Source organism: Stegodyphus dumicola, chromosome X1, assembly GCF_044657685.1.
Source record: "Stegodyphus dumicola isolate Sdum_Otavi_A_Nest chromosome X1, ASM4465768v1".
NCBI lineage: Eukaryota > Metazoa > Arthropoda > Arachnida > Araneae > Eresidae > Stegodyphus > Stegodyphus dumicola.
This window is the reverse complement of record NC_140780.1, coordinates 34,958,759-34,974,654: the sequence shown is the minus strand read 5'-3', so window position 1 is coordinate 34,974,654 and position 15,896 is coordinate 34,958,759. Positions and strand designations below refer to the sequence as shown.

At 38.0% G+C, this 15,896-nt stretch overlaps 1 protein-coding gene across 2 annotated transcripts in view; it reads right to left on the bottom strand.

Annotated features, from left to right (window-relative positions):
- Nucleotides 1-15,896, bottom strand: part of LOC118183884 (protein disulfide isomerase CRELD1-like) — a 66,283-nt gene that overhangs the window by 44,037 nt on the left and 6,350 nt on the right. The window contains exon 1 of one of the 2 annotated variants that reach the window (XM_085807947.1): nt 1,185-1,390. The exons of the other annotated variant lie outside the window; for it this stretch is intronic. Within the exon in view, the coding sequence (XP_085664073.1) occupies nt 1,185-1,187 (3 nt within the window). The 5' untranslated portion in view covers nt 1,188-1,390. Of the gene's footprint in view, nt 1-1,184; nt 1,391-15,896 lie in introns of those variants that run through there. 2 annotated transcript variants of the gene reach the window in all.

Here is a 15,896-nt window from a genome sequence, read left to right as displayed (position 1 = left end):
TGTAGTATTTCATCTCGATGTACTCCGTCTTTGATATGATTTAAATCAAATTCCTCGTCATTATAAATATCACGAATACACATCAAATAGTTTTCTCATTGCAATTTTCTAATTTCAACTATGCGTAATGTATGCTTTACGCATGCACACGTTGAAAGAAATGTTTAATAAAGCAAACAAATAAATATAAAGCTTTTTTTGTAAATTTTGATACCCTTTAGATCATAATTGCTCTTTATTTCATAAATTAGGGTTTCATATTTCTAATTTTATAATTCCTGCATGCCATCTTACCAGATTTAAATTGATGATCTATAATCCAGAAAAACCGATAATCTGGAATCACCAAAGTCCCAAGGAGTCCGGATTAAAGACTTCTGACTGTATTACAGATCCCTTGGCAGTTGTTCTGCTGCTATTTTTGTAAGCTGTCCAGTTAGTATAGCAATCAGTGATGTTGACGACCATAACAACGGATACGGGTTCGAATCCCGGAGAAGGTGTGAATATTTATAAGCATACAGTATCTGTGCAGCATGGAGGCACTCAAAATACAAGGTGAATCAGAAGTCCTCTCAAGAGACTGCTGGTAAGGGAAGAGAAGCGGGAGACCCTCAGATGTTTTCCCTCAAAACTGGGATGAAACTACACATTTAGTGCAGCAGGACTATACCTACATAAACAAAGAGAAATTTCTGGTGTTCTGTCCACTTCTACCTGTACCTGCTGTTTTGGGGATCATTCATACCATCCTGTTGTTAGCCTATATTTAAAGGCACCCCTTGGATTATCACCAAGTAGTTGTTTCATTTATGGTAATCTGAGTAGTTAAATGTTTTGGAAACCCTATTATGTCATAACTGGTTGCGTGTCTGCAGTGAATTTGACTGATAGGAAAAGATTTGTATGGGCTTGTTTGTGTGTTGGATGTTAATTAGGAAATACTTTCCTTATTTTGTGGTTTACATGGTAAAATGGCTGAATGTGGCAAGATTAATTTCAAGTTTCTGTACAATTTCGAAGGAAAGGGGAAAAAAGCATTAATTCACTGGTGTGCAAATGAAGATTTATTTAGTAGCCATTATAAATGTCCTGTTTGTACAAATGAAATGCATATGGTCAAATGTAAAGATCGTTCAGATATCTTTGAATGGGTTTGTTGTCAGAAAGGTTCAAATGCTCACCATATAAAGTTTTCCATTAGAAAGGGAACATGACTTGAGGATTGGATTGGATTGGATTATTGTAATTTGGCACAAAACCTGTCAAGGTTATCTGCGCCAGACAAATGGTAACAATGCAATTAGTCATTTGTAAAAACTTCCAGCTTAGGTAAGAGACAGATTACAGTCTATGATAAGAGCTCATATCTTTAAAAAAAAAACAGGTTAAAATCTATTATAAAAGCCAATATCTTTTAAAAACAGAAACAAATTACGATGATGTGCTTTTCCAATTAAATTTTTTAAGTCCAGTTCTGAACTATTAAAATGTTTTTGGCGAAAATAATTAAAACTCTGGCATTCCACCAAGATATGATGAACTGTCAGATCTGCGTTGCAGTTTGGGCAGCTGGGATTCTCTTCTCCCTTCAGAAGATACTCATGGGTCAGGCGACAATGGCCAATTCTCAGTTGGGTCAAGAGGACATCTTCCTTTCTATTAACCATACATGGCCAGTATCCAATGGTGGGTTTTACATTTCTCAGCTTGTTACATACTCTGTCATCCCATTGCTTCTGCCATTTGCTGAGGATTTTGCTTTTGACAAACCCTTTGATGTCTGCTAATGGAATCTGAAGATTGTACATTGTGGTTGCAGTTTTAGCTGCAATATCTGCCAATTCATTCCCCTTAATGGCAACATGTCCAGGGATCCACGAATATAGAATTTGGTATCCTCGAATTTTTAAAGAATGATTCAACTTTAGGATTCTGATTGCAATTGGATGAGTACATTGAGCGTGATTTTTCAATGACATTAAGGCACTCATGGAATCTGTGTAGATAATAAATTTTGTGTACTTTTGTTTTGAAAGGTAAGTCAAAGCCAGATGGATTGCAGTAAGCTCAGAAGTAAGCACAGAACAAACTGTATGTAATCGAACCCCTACTATTGTTTTTTCTGTGACGAAAGCAGCGCCAACATGATCCTGGGATTTTGATCAGTCTGTATATAGAGGGATATATTTCCTATATTTGTTTCTATGTTGAAAAAAAATCTGCTTGTAGATGATTTCATTAGTTTGTGATTTATTCCAGTGTCGAAAAGTATCCAGAGAATGGATTCTCCTATCCTCCCAGGGAGGAATTCCAAAAAAAATCCTCCATCTGTATATCTATATTAGATAAATTATACTCCTCCACCAGAGCACTCATCCGCAAGCCGAAAGATGGGACACATGATGGTCGTGCCTGATATAAACGGGAGTATTGGTCATTAAGCAATATTGACCGTGTAGAATTTTCAGTTTGTGATAAGACTTTGAAATAATGCTTAAGACAAAGATTTTCACGTCTTAACCGCAGGGAGGTCTCGTTACTTTCCACATATAAGCTTTCCACTGGAGAAGTTCTAAAGGCACCAGTGCATATCCAAAGTGCATGGTGATGTATCGGATCTAGTTTGGCTAATACTGAAGCCCTTGCCGACCCATAAATGATTGATCCATAATCTAGTTTCGAACGAATGAGAGCTCTATATATAAGAAGCACTGAGCTTCGATCAGCACCCCAAGAAGTATTTGACAGTACTTTCAGAATATTCATAGTTTTTAAACATTTCTTTTTTAGATATGTAATATGGGGGAGGAACGTAAGCTTATGGTCAAATTTCATTCCTAGGAATTTTATTTCCTTTTCTACAGGAATCAGCACATCTTGCAGATAAAGTTCGGGGTCAGGGTGAAGAATTTTCTTTCGACAGAAATGTACACACACAGTCTTTTGAGTAGAGAATCTAAAACCATTTTCCTGTGACCATTTAACAATTCTATTGAGAGATGTCTGCAATTTACATTCGATGTCTTTCAGGTCTTCTCCCTGGCAACTGACTTGCAGGTCATCGATATAGAGCATACCCTGGACTGCTAGAGGCAGTTGTTTTAAAACAGAATTAGTTTTTATACTAAATAATGTAACACTTAATACACTTCCTTGCGGAACGCCCTCTTCTTGATGGAACATGTCAGAAAGTGTATCGCCTATCTTCACATGAAACTTCCGATCCTGTAGGAAATGTTTGATGAATATCGGCATGTTTCCTCGTAAACCATTGTTATATAGGTCACGAAGGATACCGTATCTCCAGGTGGTATCATAGGCTTTCTCTATATCAAAGAAAATGGAAACATAATGATTTCTTCTAACGAACGCTCTACGGATACCTGTTTCTAAGAGTAGGATATTATTGATAGTTGCTCTTCCTTTTCTAAAACCGTTCTGATAAGGGGAGATACAGTTATTTGTCTCTAAATAATAAACCAGACGAGTGTTGACCATCTTTTCAAAGAGTTTGCAGAGGCAGCTAGTAAGGGCGATGGGACGGTAATTCGACGGATTAGTAGGGTCTTTTCCTGTTTTAACAATGGGGATGACAAAAGCTATTTTCCAGTCATTTGGAAAGACTTGTTCCTTCCATACTCTATTAAAGAGAAAGAGGATGGTTGCCAATGACTTGGAAGGAAGATGTTTCAGCATAGGATAGGCAATATCATCTGGACCAGGACATGAATTTTTTGTCTGCAGCAGAGCTCTTTTCAGTTCAAGCACAGTAAAATCCTGATTATATGGTTCAGTATTGGGAGAGTTGAGATTAATTAGTTGTTTTTCAATGCATTTTTTTGCGGAAAGAAATTCAAGAGGGTAGTTACTACTGTGTGAGACGGCTGAGAAACTCTGTCCAATAGCGTTGGCAATTTCTTCCCTACTAGTAACTGTTTCACCACTTGTCTTTAAAATGGAAAGTGTGTGCTCTTTGTAGATACCGGACGCTTTCCGGACTCTCTCCCACACCTTCTTACCCGAAGTTGAAGAGCTAATCGAAGACACATACGAGATCCAAGAATTCTTCTGACTTTTCCTTCGCACCTGCCGAGCTTTTGCTTTAGCTCTTTTGAATATTACGAGATTTGATTCTGAAGGATATCGCCGAAAAATGCTCCAAGCTTTTCTTTGTTTTCTGATGGCGTCCTGGCATTCAGGATTCCACCAGGGCTTTGGGTATTTTGGCTGTTTTACCGACGTTTTTGGTATACATATATCAGCTGCTTGAATAATTTTATCTGTAATGATCTTCACAGCCTGATCAATGTGCACATTCTTTATTATTTCTTCAGTAAAAAGAGCATAATGTAAGAAAGAGTCCCAGTCGGCTTTGTCCAACAAAAAGCGTGGTGTTCTAGGTATAAACACACTCCTATTTCCTGTAATGCTTATGATAATAGGAAAATGATCGCTATTATATAGATAATTCTCGACGTTAAAAAAACAAAAAGGCAAAAGCTGTGGAGAAACAATAGCAAGGTCAATGGAATGGAAGGTCCTTGTTGGCTGATGAAAATAAGTGCTTTCTGTGTTGTTAAGGATACAGAGACAGTGGTCGTGGAGTAGCTGTTCAATTTGCTTTCCTCGTGGGTTGGTGTCTTTACTACCCCACAAGGGATTGTGTCCATTGAAATCACCGACTAGAACAAACGGAGCTGGTAATTGGGCAATTAGATCCTCTAAATCTCTTAAGTTAATGTTCTCATTAGGCGGGATGTAAATACTGCAGACAGTAGTCAGTGTTCGAATGCTCAACTGTACTGCAACTGCTTGGAGAGGAGTATCCAAAGGGAGAGCACTCGAAGGGCAATTAATTGAGGTGAGTAGACAGACACCACCACCTGCGCGTTCACTGAATGTCTTATCCTTTCTTGTCATCGAGTACCTACGTAGCTTTGCAAAATTACCAGGTTTAAGGAATGTCTCTTGTATCGCTATACAAATAGGTCGATATTTATTAATAAGTTGCTTAATGCCATCAATACCCTGATAGAAGCCCCGGCAGTTCCACGAAATGAGAGTAGCCATTAGGAATGTTTATTGCTTCGATGCTGTTTCTTTGTTTTGTGAGGTAGAGCATTTTTCGAGAGATCTCCGCCTCCATCTGTTTCCATCTCAGATTCGATAAAGTCTGAAAAGGTCCCTTCAATTGAGCTTCGGCTTGAGCTTCTCTTTTCTGAGCTTTTAATTTTCTTTTTTGAACTCTCTGTTTCTTGTGTTTTTATTTCTCGACTTTCTATTGTCTGTTTGGGAGGAGGTAGAAGAAAGACTTTTTCTTTGTCATTTGTTTTTGTTTCAGGTATCTTCTTCTGTGTGCTATGCGATGTTTGTGTACTTATTGACCGATATGATTTAGTGGCTTGTGCATAGGAGACATTTGCTTTTGACTGACCCGTGCTAAAAAGTTTCTTAGCTTCAGGATAGGAGATTTTTCTTGTAGTCTTAATATGCTGTATTTCTTTCTCTTCTTTCCACTTAGGGCAGTTTCGTGAGTATGCTGGATGATTGCCATGACAGTTTGCACATTTTGGATCAGCTACACAATCCTGACTTTCGTGACCTCCTGCAGAACAGCGAGCACATGCCAGGTTTCCCCGGCATGCGGCCTTCGCATGGCCAAACCGTTGACACTTGAAGCAGCGCAGTGGGTTCGGCACGTAAGATCTGATGGGGCAATTTAGGTAACCTGCCTTAATGGCTTTCGGTAGCTCTGGAGAGGAGAAAGACAGAATAAGATGTTTTGTGTTGACGAGTTGCCCGTCTCTACGGACTTTTATTCGGCGGACGCCACATACATTTTGCTCGGCGAGTTCTTTTGAAAGTTCATCCTCAGAGACTGATATCAAGTCTATTTCTGAAATGACACCTCTTGACGTGTTCAAAGACTTATGTGGGGATACAGTAATAGAATGTTCCCCCATTTTGGTCATTTTTTGGAGAGAGGAAGATTGTGCATCAGATGTAGTCTCGATGAGCAGAGATCCTGAACGGAGCTTTTTTATGTGTTTTGGCTCGCCTACTGAGGCTGCAATATGCTTATGGATGAAGAATGGTGATAGATTTTCTAGCTCACCAGTGATAACTAAGAACTTTGGATATTTGTTTGTGCTAATTAAGGTCGAAGTACAAATTCTTTTAGCAGCTCCAGAATTTTTCGTATCCATATGGTTAGGAGAAGAAGTTAAAGTATTCGTATTGAAAAGAGAGAAGGTTTCGGGCCCGACCGCCCCACCCACCATGGAGCCCAACAAGGGAACACAGATCCCTGTGTTAGGGCTAGCCGGGCCTATACGCAAACTGAAGCCCCCACAGTCGGCTTTCCCAAAAACGGAGACTTCCGAGAGCTTATCCCCTAGCCACTGACCAATAGGACTCGTGGCCAGCCGATTGACACTAGCGGGAACAGCTAAGTGCCTCCCGTTTTAAGTAGAAGCAGAGGCCAAAGCAGTGTGTTGGGGACAGTACCTCGCCCCTCAACTGCCAGGATCCTCCTTTCCCACCCTACGGGTCACCATGCACGGCAAACGCATAGGCGGTATTCTCACCATGGTGAGACAGAAACCAAGAGTAGTAGCTGCATCTCACAGTGAGCCCCAACCTCCAGTAGAGGAAACCACAAGGGAGAAAAATAGGAGAGAGAGCTAGACAAGAGGAGAGGAAAGAGAGGAGGAAAGGTCACTGGGGCCCCGGGAGTGTGATACCCGATCACCAAGACGGCAATCCCCTGAGGGTTCTTCACCTGCTATGCTTTAGCTGGGCATGTTGGAACGGCCTTCACGCCTAGGGTGGCCCTACCAGGAGCTATGCTCCCGACGTACTTCGCCCGTTCCGCCCAGTGACACCCCCCCGCCACGTTGAGGCAGCATAGCAGGACTTTGGGGGGGCATGACTTGAGGAAAGTTTTTGGATGCTGTTAAGGAATTTTGTGTGCCACAGACTGAAGACACAGAAATTTCTAAATAAGGTGAGAGGATATTTTCTTTGTGTAGTGCGTAGATGTGGATCCTAGTGCGTAGTGCTATTTTATGTTATTTCATAGTTTAATTTAAAATGCAGTTTATTGAGATTATATATTTTTTGTCTGACTCTAGTGTAGAATTGGGTGCTCCTTTGATTTTTAAGTAAAAATAAATCAATGTGTACATCAAGGATGTCAAACTTGCGGCCCACAACAAATATTTTTGCGGCCCGTCCAATATATCGGCAAATACTAATATATAATAAAATATAACTCGCTGTGAGTAATTAACGATAATTTATTCAGTGTTGTTAGATTACCCACAGCGAGCTGACACACACACTACTGAAATTACAAATGCGTGTGAGTAGCTTGCGTTCAGCTACCTTCGGCTTTTGGGGGACACATGCACTCAGAACTTGTACGCATCCCCCGATAGCCAAATGTCGCCGAACTCATGGTCTCAGTTTTCCAATCATAGTTTTGTACGATATATTGGTGCATGCATGTGCATGCACTTTGCTTTATTATTAATTATTACTTAATTCATATTGTTACGGATTTCATAGTTATTTATTTAGTTAGTTTTTTTTTTTTTTTTTTTTTTTTTTTTTTTAGAATTGTAATTAGATTTGCTTCATGTTGCCTTAGCAACGCAGACGATTTTTGAAAAGACAGCTGCATTGGAAGGTTAAAAATAGAACAGCACGTGCATTTAATACCTAATAAATAAATACCTCGTAATTGCTGTTGCCATCCACAAAAATCCAGATATTTATAGATGTTTCCAGTTTATTCGAGAAATTAATTATAAAGCTTATAAAAGCCGAGAACAAACAACTCATCTCAGTAGTAGCTGTAGTTCTAGCGAACTGTTTGTTTACTTAATGCTGTGATTGATTTGTAGCGATTTTGCTGTGAGATAGAATTAGTTTCTCTGTTTTGAATTGATTTTTGCTAAACGTTTAACATTTTGTGATATTGTTAGAATATTTTTGAAGAAATATTTCAGCATTTTGATTTATCTCTTGTGGAAAGAATAAATTTTTGTTAACTTTTTAACGTTAACCGTGTTTATTCCAGCCCTTTGTATTCAGTATATCTATATCAAAACCAAGTGGTAGTAAAATTAAACGAAAAATCGCTGACGAACATAGAATATTCCAAGTAAAATGGGAATTAGAATATTTTTGCTGTGAAATAAAAGATAAAATAATCTGCTTGATATGTAATAATACTATTAATGTAGCAAAGTTATATAATATTAAACATCGTTACGAACAACACAAATTGAAATATAACAATTACGAAGGCTTAATGAGAGAAGAAAAGTTGAAAGAGCTCAAGTTAGGAGTGAAAAAGCAACAGTCCATGTTTAGTAAAGTATTGCAAGAAAGTGAAGCGGCGGTACATGCAAGCTACGTCTTGTCCGAGTTGATAGCTAAACATTCGAAGCCTTTTACTGACGGTGATTTCATCAAGGAATGCCTAATGAAAGCTGAAGAAATTGTTTGTCCTGGAAATGTGAAGGCTTTTCAATCAATTTCATTGTCTCGAAATACACTTGCGTAAAGAGTTACTGATTTAGCCGCGAATTTAAGTGATCAGATCAAAGCAAAATCATCTAGTTTCGAAAGTTTCTCCATTGCCTGTGACAAGAGCACGGACATTAGTGGCAAAGCTCAATTAGCAGTTTTTCTTCGTTCTTGTGACAAGAATTTAAACATTTTTAAAGGAATTACTGGAACTAATACCGATGCCTGGTACTACCACAGGAGAAGATATATTTACTTGTGTTTTTGGACTTCTGCAGAAATACAATCTACCTTTGGCAAAATTAAATTCTGTAGCTACAGATGGCGCTCCATCAATGACCGGGAAAAACAAGGGCTTCGTAGCATTACTAAGAAAAAAACTTAGTGAAATTCACGGTTCAAACATTCATCATATGCATTGTATTATACATCAAGAAGTTCTATGCACGAAAGTAATAAATATGGAGAATGTTTTGTCATATATAAAAAAAAGTTATACATTTTATAAGATCTCGAGGTTTAAATCAGCGTCAATTCACTGCTTTCTTAAGTGAGTTAGATAGTGAATATTTGGGTTTGTCCTACTATACCGAGGTACGTTGGTTATCTTGCTCCAAGATTCTCAAACAATTCTGGGATTTGAAAGAAGAAATATGTCAGTTTTTAAAAACGATAAATCAAGACGTAAGTTTGTTTTACGATCCAATATGGATGCAAGATTTATCTTTCTTGGTTGATATAACCAAACACTTAACCGATTTAAATTTATCGTTACAAGGAAAAGATCATATCATTACGAACATGTTTGACATAATTAAAGCATTCAAATGTCAACTAGTTCTTTGGGAAAAACAACTTAATGAAGATTTGACGCACTTCCCGACGTGCAGCATGAACAAATCAAGTTTACATGATACTTGTTTGTATCAAAAATACGCAGAAAAAATTGCAAATTTAACAACTGAATTTGAAACGAGGTTTAATGATTTTAGTTCCCTCGAAGACAAATTTTTTTTGTTTTCTTCGATTTTCTCAATAAGTATTGACTCAGTACCCAGCCATATGCAAATGGAGGTGATCGAGATTCAATGCAACTCAAATTTGAAAGCAAAATTCATTGAAGTTAGCATGCCTGAATTTTACAAATATTTACCAGCCAGGTTAGAAAATACTCGAAAATTCGCATATGAAATTATTTCCATGTTTGGTAGCACTTATCGGTGCGAGCAGTTATTTTCAGTCATGAAAGGTAATAAGTCTCCTATTAGAAACCATATTAATGATGCTCACCTTGGGTCAGCGTTGAAAGTTATCACTGCAAACAAAATTTCTCCCGAAATAGGAAAGATAATAGCAGAGAAGAGATGTCAAGTATCAGGACGTAAACATTAAATTTTTCTTGTTCTTTTCTATATAAATATACAGTGGATGGACAAAAATATGGAAACACCTTGTGAAATGCACGTTTGAAAAGAAAGATTGATTTTAATGAAATATGTAGGTGGCGCTGGCATTTTTGACTACTGACGTCACCTATACAACTTTGTAAAAGTGCTAAACAGTTCAGTTATTGTCGGAGTACTATTATGTGAGGTTGTCATTGCATTATGTCATAGTTAACAGACTTCGAACGTGGCAAATTGTTGGAGAACGTATGGTAGGTGCTTCCGTAAGCAAGGTAGCCGAGGTGTTTAGTGTTTCAAGAGGTACTGTATCGAAGATTTATTCCGCATATTTGAAAAGCGGAAAAACATCATCTGCTAAATCACAGCGCTGACGAAAGTGTGTCCTGAGTGATCGTGACAGACGATCATTAAGGGCAATTGTGACGAAAAATAAGAAGACCACAGCTGCAAAAGTTATTGCTGAAATGAATGTTGTGTTACCGAACCCTGTGAGTACCAAAACAATTAAAAGGGAGCTTCATAAATAGGGAATTGCTGGCCGTGCTGCAATTGAGAAGCCACTCATCAGTGATGCTAATGCCCATAACAGGAAAAGGTAGTGTTTAAGTCATAAAGCCTGGACTATAGAGCAGTGGAAGCGAGTAATATGGTCTGACGAGTCTTCTTTCACATTGTTTCCCACTTCTGGCCGAGTTTACGTCTGGAGAACGCCATCTCAAGCCTATAATACAGACTGCTTGTAGCCAAGAGTGAAACATGGCGGGGGTTCTGTTATGGTTTGGGCAGCCATATCGTGGTTCTCTGCTAGCCCCATGATAACTGTGTCAGGGCACATGACTGCCAAGACTTATGTTAACATTTTGGCCGATCAAGTTCATCCCATGCTACAAACTTTGTTCCCCGATGGTGATGGTGTCTTCCAAGACGACAAAGCCACTGTTCACACAACTCACATTGTCCAGGACTGGTTTTCTGAGCACAAGGATGAGTTGTCCCATCTTCCCTGGCCACCACAGTCACCAGACCTGAATATTATCGAACCTTTGTGGTCTACATTGGAACGGAAAGTGTGTTCTCGTTATCCACCGCCAACATCGTTATCTGAACTTGCCACCGTTTTGCAGGAAGAATGGTATAATATTCCCTTGGCAAACATACAGGAACTGTATTTATCCATTCCGAGAAGACTGCAAGCTGTTTTGGATGCCAATGGGTTTCCTACACCATATTAAGCAAAGAAACATGTTTTTTTAAAGGTGTTTCCATATTTTTGTCCAACCCCTGTATATATATATATATATGTTTATTATTATATTATTCAAAATAAATCTACGTTTCTATGAATATTGTTTTTTTTTTTTTTTTTTTTTTTTTTTTTGCAACTTGCCTAAAGTTAAACCAAGTTGTTTGGCCCAAGTATACCTACAAGTTTGACATCCCTGGTGTACACGGTCAAAATCAAGTCAGAGCGCAATGTCGAGTTTGTGCGATTCTCTGATTTTTTTTTTTTTTTTTAGTGAAAATAGGTCGATGTGAACATGAATACGGACCTTGTGCAATTTGTTGGAAAATATAGCTTATTGTAAACCTTTTACTGCATCATCTCTCCTCCTTGAAATGTTTATTTAGTTTAGTTCTTATTTTAATGTAATATAGTACTTACTTCTACTTCTTTTTCTTGCTGCCACTGTTTGCGTTGAGAACGGACTGTTTCAACCTAATTGAGATGCAAAAACGAAACGTGATGTTACGTCATCTGAAAAGCCGATTCGTGCCGATAGCTGATTGGTTGCCGTGAGATGACGTCATTCCTACTTCTGCTATAAGTATCTCGCGTCGCTCTGGCTCAACCCTTCTAGTTCCTGCTTTCCTGGCACTTGAGTGAGTGGTTTCCAGCCCCTTCAGAAGGATGCATGCAGTCCGGTGATTAAAGTGCCTTTGTTCCGGTTTGCGCCATGGCTGTTCCTGAATAAAGTTCCTTGGTGCCTGTCCGCGGGATTGTTGTTCCGGAATGGGGTTCCTTGGTTCATGTCCACAAGATTATTGTTCCGGAATAAATTCCTTGGTTCCAGAGGCTACCATGTGAGTGACTGCCGTGGACGGCATCCATGTTCTTCAATAAAGGCGGCAATTAAAATACATGAGCGGCGATTCTTTGTGCAAACGGAGTTGGGCCGGTTTTAAGTGTTTTCAAGAACTTGATTTAAATTTCAGGTGTTTTTCTTGACCATTGATTATGGACTTATTGAATGTGTAGCCAGCTTTATTTTTAGGCCGCTTAATTACTGTTTAGGACATTTTATTTGTATTGAATGCCAGTGTTTTGGAGACCAGGTAAAAATATTATTTGATGAATGATGGTTATATTATATTTTTCCTAAGACTCTGATATTGAATGAAATTTATTTTCTGTGTTTTTATTATTTATTATATTGTTAATAAATTGGTTAAGTTCAAAATTTTTTATTGTCTTCAATGTCTGCACAACATATCTCAGGGAGCTTTTATTGCTACTACTGCTAAATGTTTAATTTTTTATAAACTTTAAACTTTGCTTTAGCATCATTTTGGTTATGGGCCACCAGCCCCTGAGTTATTTTTAGTGCAGACTTTTGAAGTTTAAAGTTAATTTAGGACTTAAGAGATTGGGGGGGCGGTTTTCGTTAAAATTCAAATATGGCTACTGTTAGCGTCATGCATAATATTGCTAAACTTGATGCATGTAATTATTTTACACGGTCCAAAAATATGAAGTTTGTCTTGAATGAAAAAAATGCATGGCTTTTGGTTAAAGGTATTGAGAAATGTCCTGATTTAAATGATGTTAAGGGTATTACAAAAGAAATTATAGCCGACTATCAAAATAGAAGTCGATTGGCATTATCTTTAATTTATATGAATGTAAGCCCTGAATATAGAAACTTGATATGTGAAATTGATGACCCGGTAGTGGCATGGAATACGCTTGCCAAATACTTCCAGCCAGATCATCGGTCAAGACATATGTCCCTGTTTTCAGAGTTCTTAAATTGTAAAATTAAACCAAATGAAAGTATTAGTTTCTTTTCTTCTAGATTAAAACATGTAACTGAACAATTAGCTGATATTAATCAGGCTGTAAGAGACGTATATATATGTTTCCAGTTTCTTAGGTTCCTTCCAGATAAATTTGATCAAGTAGTTCAGAATGTTTTGAGGTGGCCAGATGAAAAGTTCATTTTTAAAAATGTTGAACTTGAAATACTAGCAGAGGAAATGAGTCTTAAGAGAGGTACATAGGGAAAACTATAATAAGACTATAGAAGTTCAAAGTACTCACTGTGAACCCAAATTTAAACAGATTAAAGGGCTCAAGTGTTATAAATGTGGCCGTCCAGGTCATATTCAAAAGTACTGTAGAATGAAAGCTAATTTTTCCAGATCACCCTCACCTGCTTCTTCTGTTTCCTCAGCTGTATCTAGTAGTAATAAAGCATCTCCTAAGTGTAAGAACAAACCCAAGTTGAGTAAAGGTAAAAATAACTCCTATGCACAGTCCCATTTTATAGCTCAAGCTAATGTTAACAATTTGGAAGAAAATGATGATAGGTGGATTTTTGATACGGCTGCATCTCATCATTTTTGTAAAAATCGTGAATTGTTCGATACTTTTTCTCCTGTGAAAAATGAGAATATGCTAGTAGCTATTGATGGGGTAACGTTTCCAATTCATGGGAAGGGTACTGTTAAAATGAAATTTGGGGATACGGTTATTTTGCTTAAAGATGTGTTATACTCACCTGAACTGAGACGAAATTTAATATCTGGACCTAGAGTAGATATCAATGGAGCAAGATTTTATGGTAAAAATGGGCAAATTAAAGTTACTGATGATGAAAATTCAACTTTGTACAAGGCTAAGTTGATAGAAGTAACTATCATGTATTTTCGAAAATAGTCAAAAAGGGGGGCAAATCTGTAAAATTTGAGGCATCTACAGTTCAGCATAACAATAGTGAATTATGGCATGGTCGGTTTGGTCATATAAATTATGGTGCTATTGTCAGGACTAGTAAGAGACATTCAGTTCGAGGTCTTCCTGTGTTAAAGCACTCACCTAATTTGTTTTGTGAACAGTGCCAAATCAATAAGCAAAGACGAATCTCCTATAGACCCTTAGAAGGTATTCAAGTAAAGAGGCCACTTGAAAGGGTTTTTTCTGATGTATGGGGACCTATTAACATTCCAGGTAGGAATGGTGAACGTTATTTCATTTCTATTATTGACGAATATTCTCGTTATGTGGTAGTATACCCCACTGTGGAGAAAAGTCAGGTGTTTGAAGCATTTGAAAGGCATATAGCATGTGCGGAAAGATCTTTGAACCTTAGGTTGAAATACTTTAGGACTGACAATGGGCGAGAATATGATAATGATCAATTCAGGTCATATTGTAATAAAAATGGTGTAAAGCACGAATTTACAGATGTATACACTCCAGAACAGAATGGAGTTTGTGAGAGATTTAATCAGACAGCTCTCAATAATGTATGTGCAATCTTACATGATAGTGGAATGAGTTCTGAATTTTGGTCAGATGCAGTAATGTATTTTGCATATTCATTTAATAGAATCTGTCATAAGGGCCAAGATAGAACCCCATCTGAATTATACACTAAGCGGAAACCATCAGTACGTCATCTTAAGGCATTTGGAACGATTGCCTATGTGGGAATTCCAAAGGCTAAAAGAAATTCTAAACTTGATCCAAAGGCAACGAAAGGCCGATTGATTGGGTACAGTGTACGAACAAAAGGGTACAAGATTTGGTTGGAAAATGAGCAAAAGGTAGTAGAAACCCTAAATGCTACTTTTAAAGAGTCAATTGGAATGCAGAAAAGTGGCAGTGGAGCTGTACTGGGCACCCTTCCTGATTTGGAATCTGAAGAAAGGGTAGAGTTCCAATCCACTGATACTCCAGTTGGCTATTTTCCTGAAATAGAGGAAAGAACCGATACCAATGTACCTTCTACAATTGGCACTGACACTCAATCTACATTGAGACAAGTAACTTGGCTTCGTAAACCTGTTCCAAGGCCAGACGGCACTCGTACGGGTGTGTATTATTTTGAGAGGGGGTCTAATCAAAGACTACGATCACCAAATGATGTAGAAAGGTATTGCACTGAACATAATATTCAGTATGATCCTACCCTGTTTGATTTCAAGGGAAGCAATACTTATAGTGGTGAAATCGACCCAACTGGTACTCCTTCAACGTCATATACCCGAGATAGCTGACTAGATGTTTCAATTCCAAATACTTATAACCAGGCAATGAAATCCACAGAAAAGCTTAAATGGATAGAGGCAATGGAAGAGGAAATGGCCAACATGCGAAAGCATAAGGTATGGCATCTTGTTCCACTTCCTAAAGACAAGACTCCACTGGGTTGCAGGTGGATTTTCAACATTAAACGTGACGAATTTGGAAACATTATTCGTTTTAAAGCTCGTTTAGTGGCTCAGGGTTATCGGCAAATTAAATACAATACCTATGATGAAACCTACTCACCTGTAGTCAACTTTTCAGTAATAAGGCTCTTTTTCTCCCTTTTAGTTGCACACCTTCGATGGGCAAATATACAATGCGAAAAAGTGCCTATCTCTATGCTCCTTTATCAGAGGAAATTTACATGTCCCAACATCAGGGTTTTGTAGAGTGAGATAAAGAAACTTTTGTGTGTCGTTTAGATAGAGCCTTGTATGGTTTGCATCAGAGTAGGCGATTATGGTACTACGAGTTGAGAACACTATGTAACCTAGGGTTTATCAAGTTTGAGTGGTGTAATTGTGTCTATCGTTTTAAAGATTTTGTCATTCTGTTGGTTTATGTTGATGATATAGTTGTGTTTGGAAAAAGTGAAGTTCAGGCTAAAAGAATGTTAAATGTCCTGAGTTCACATTTCGATT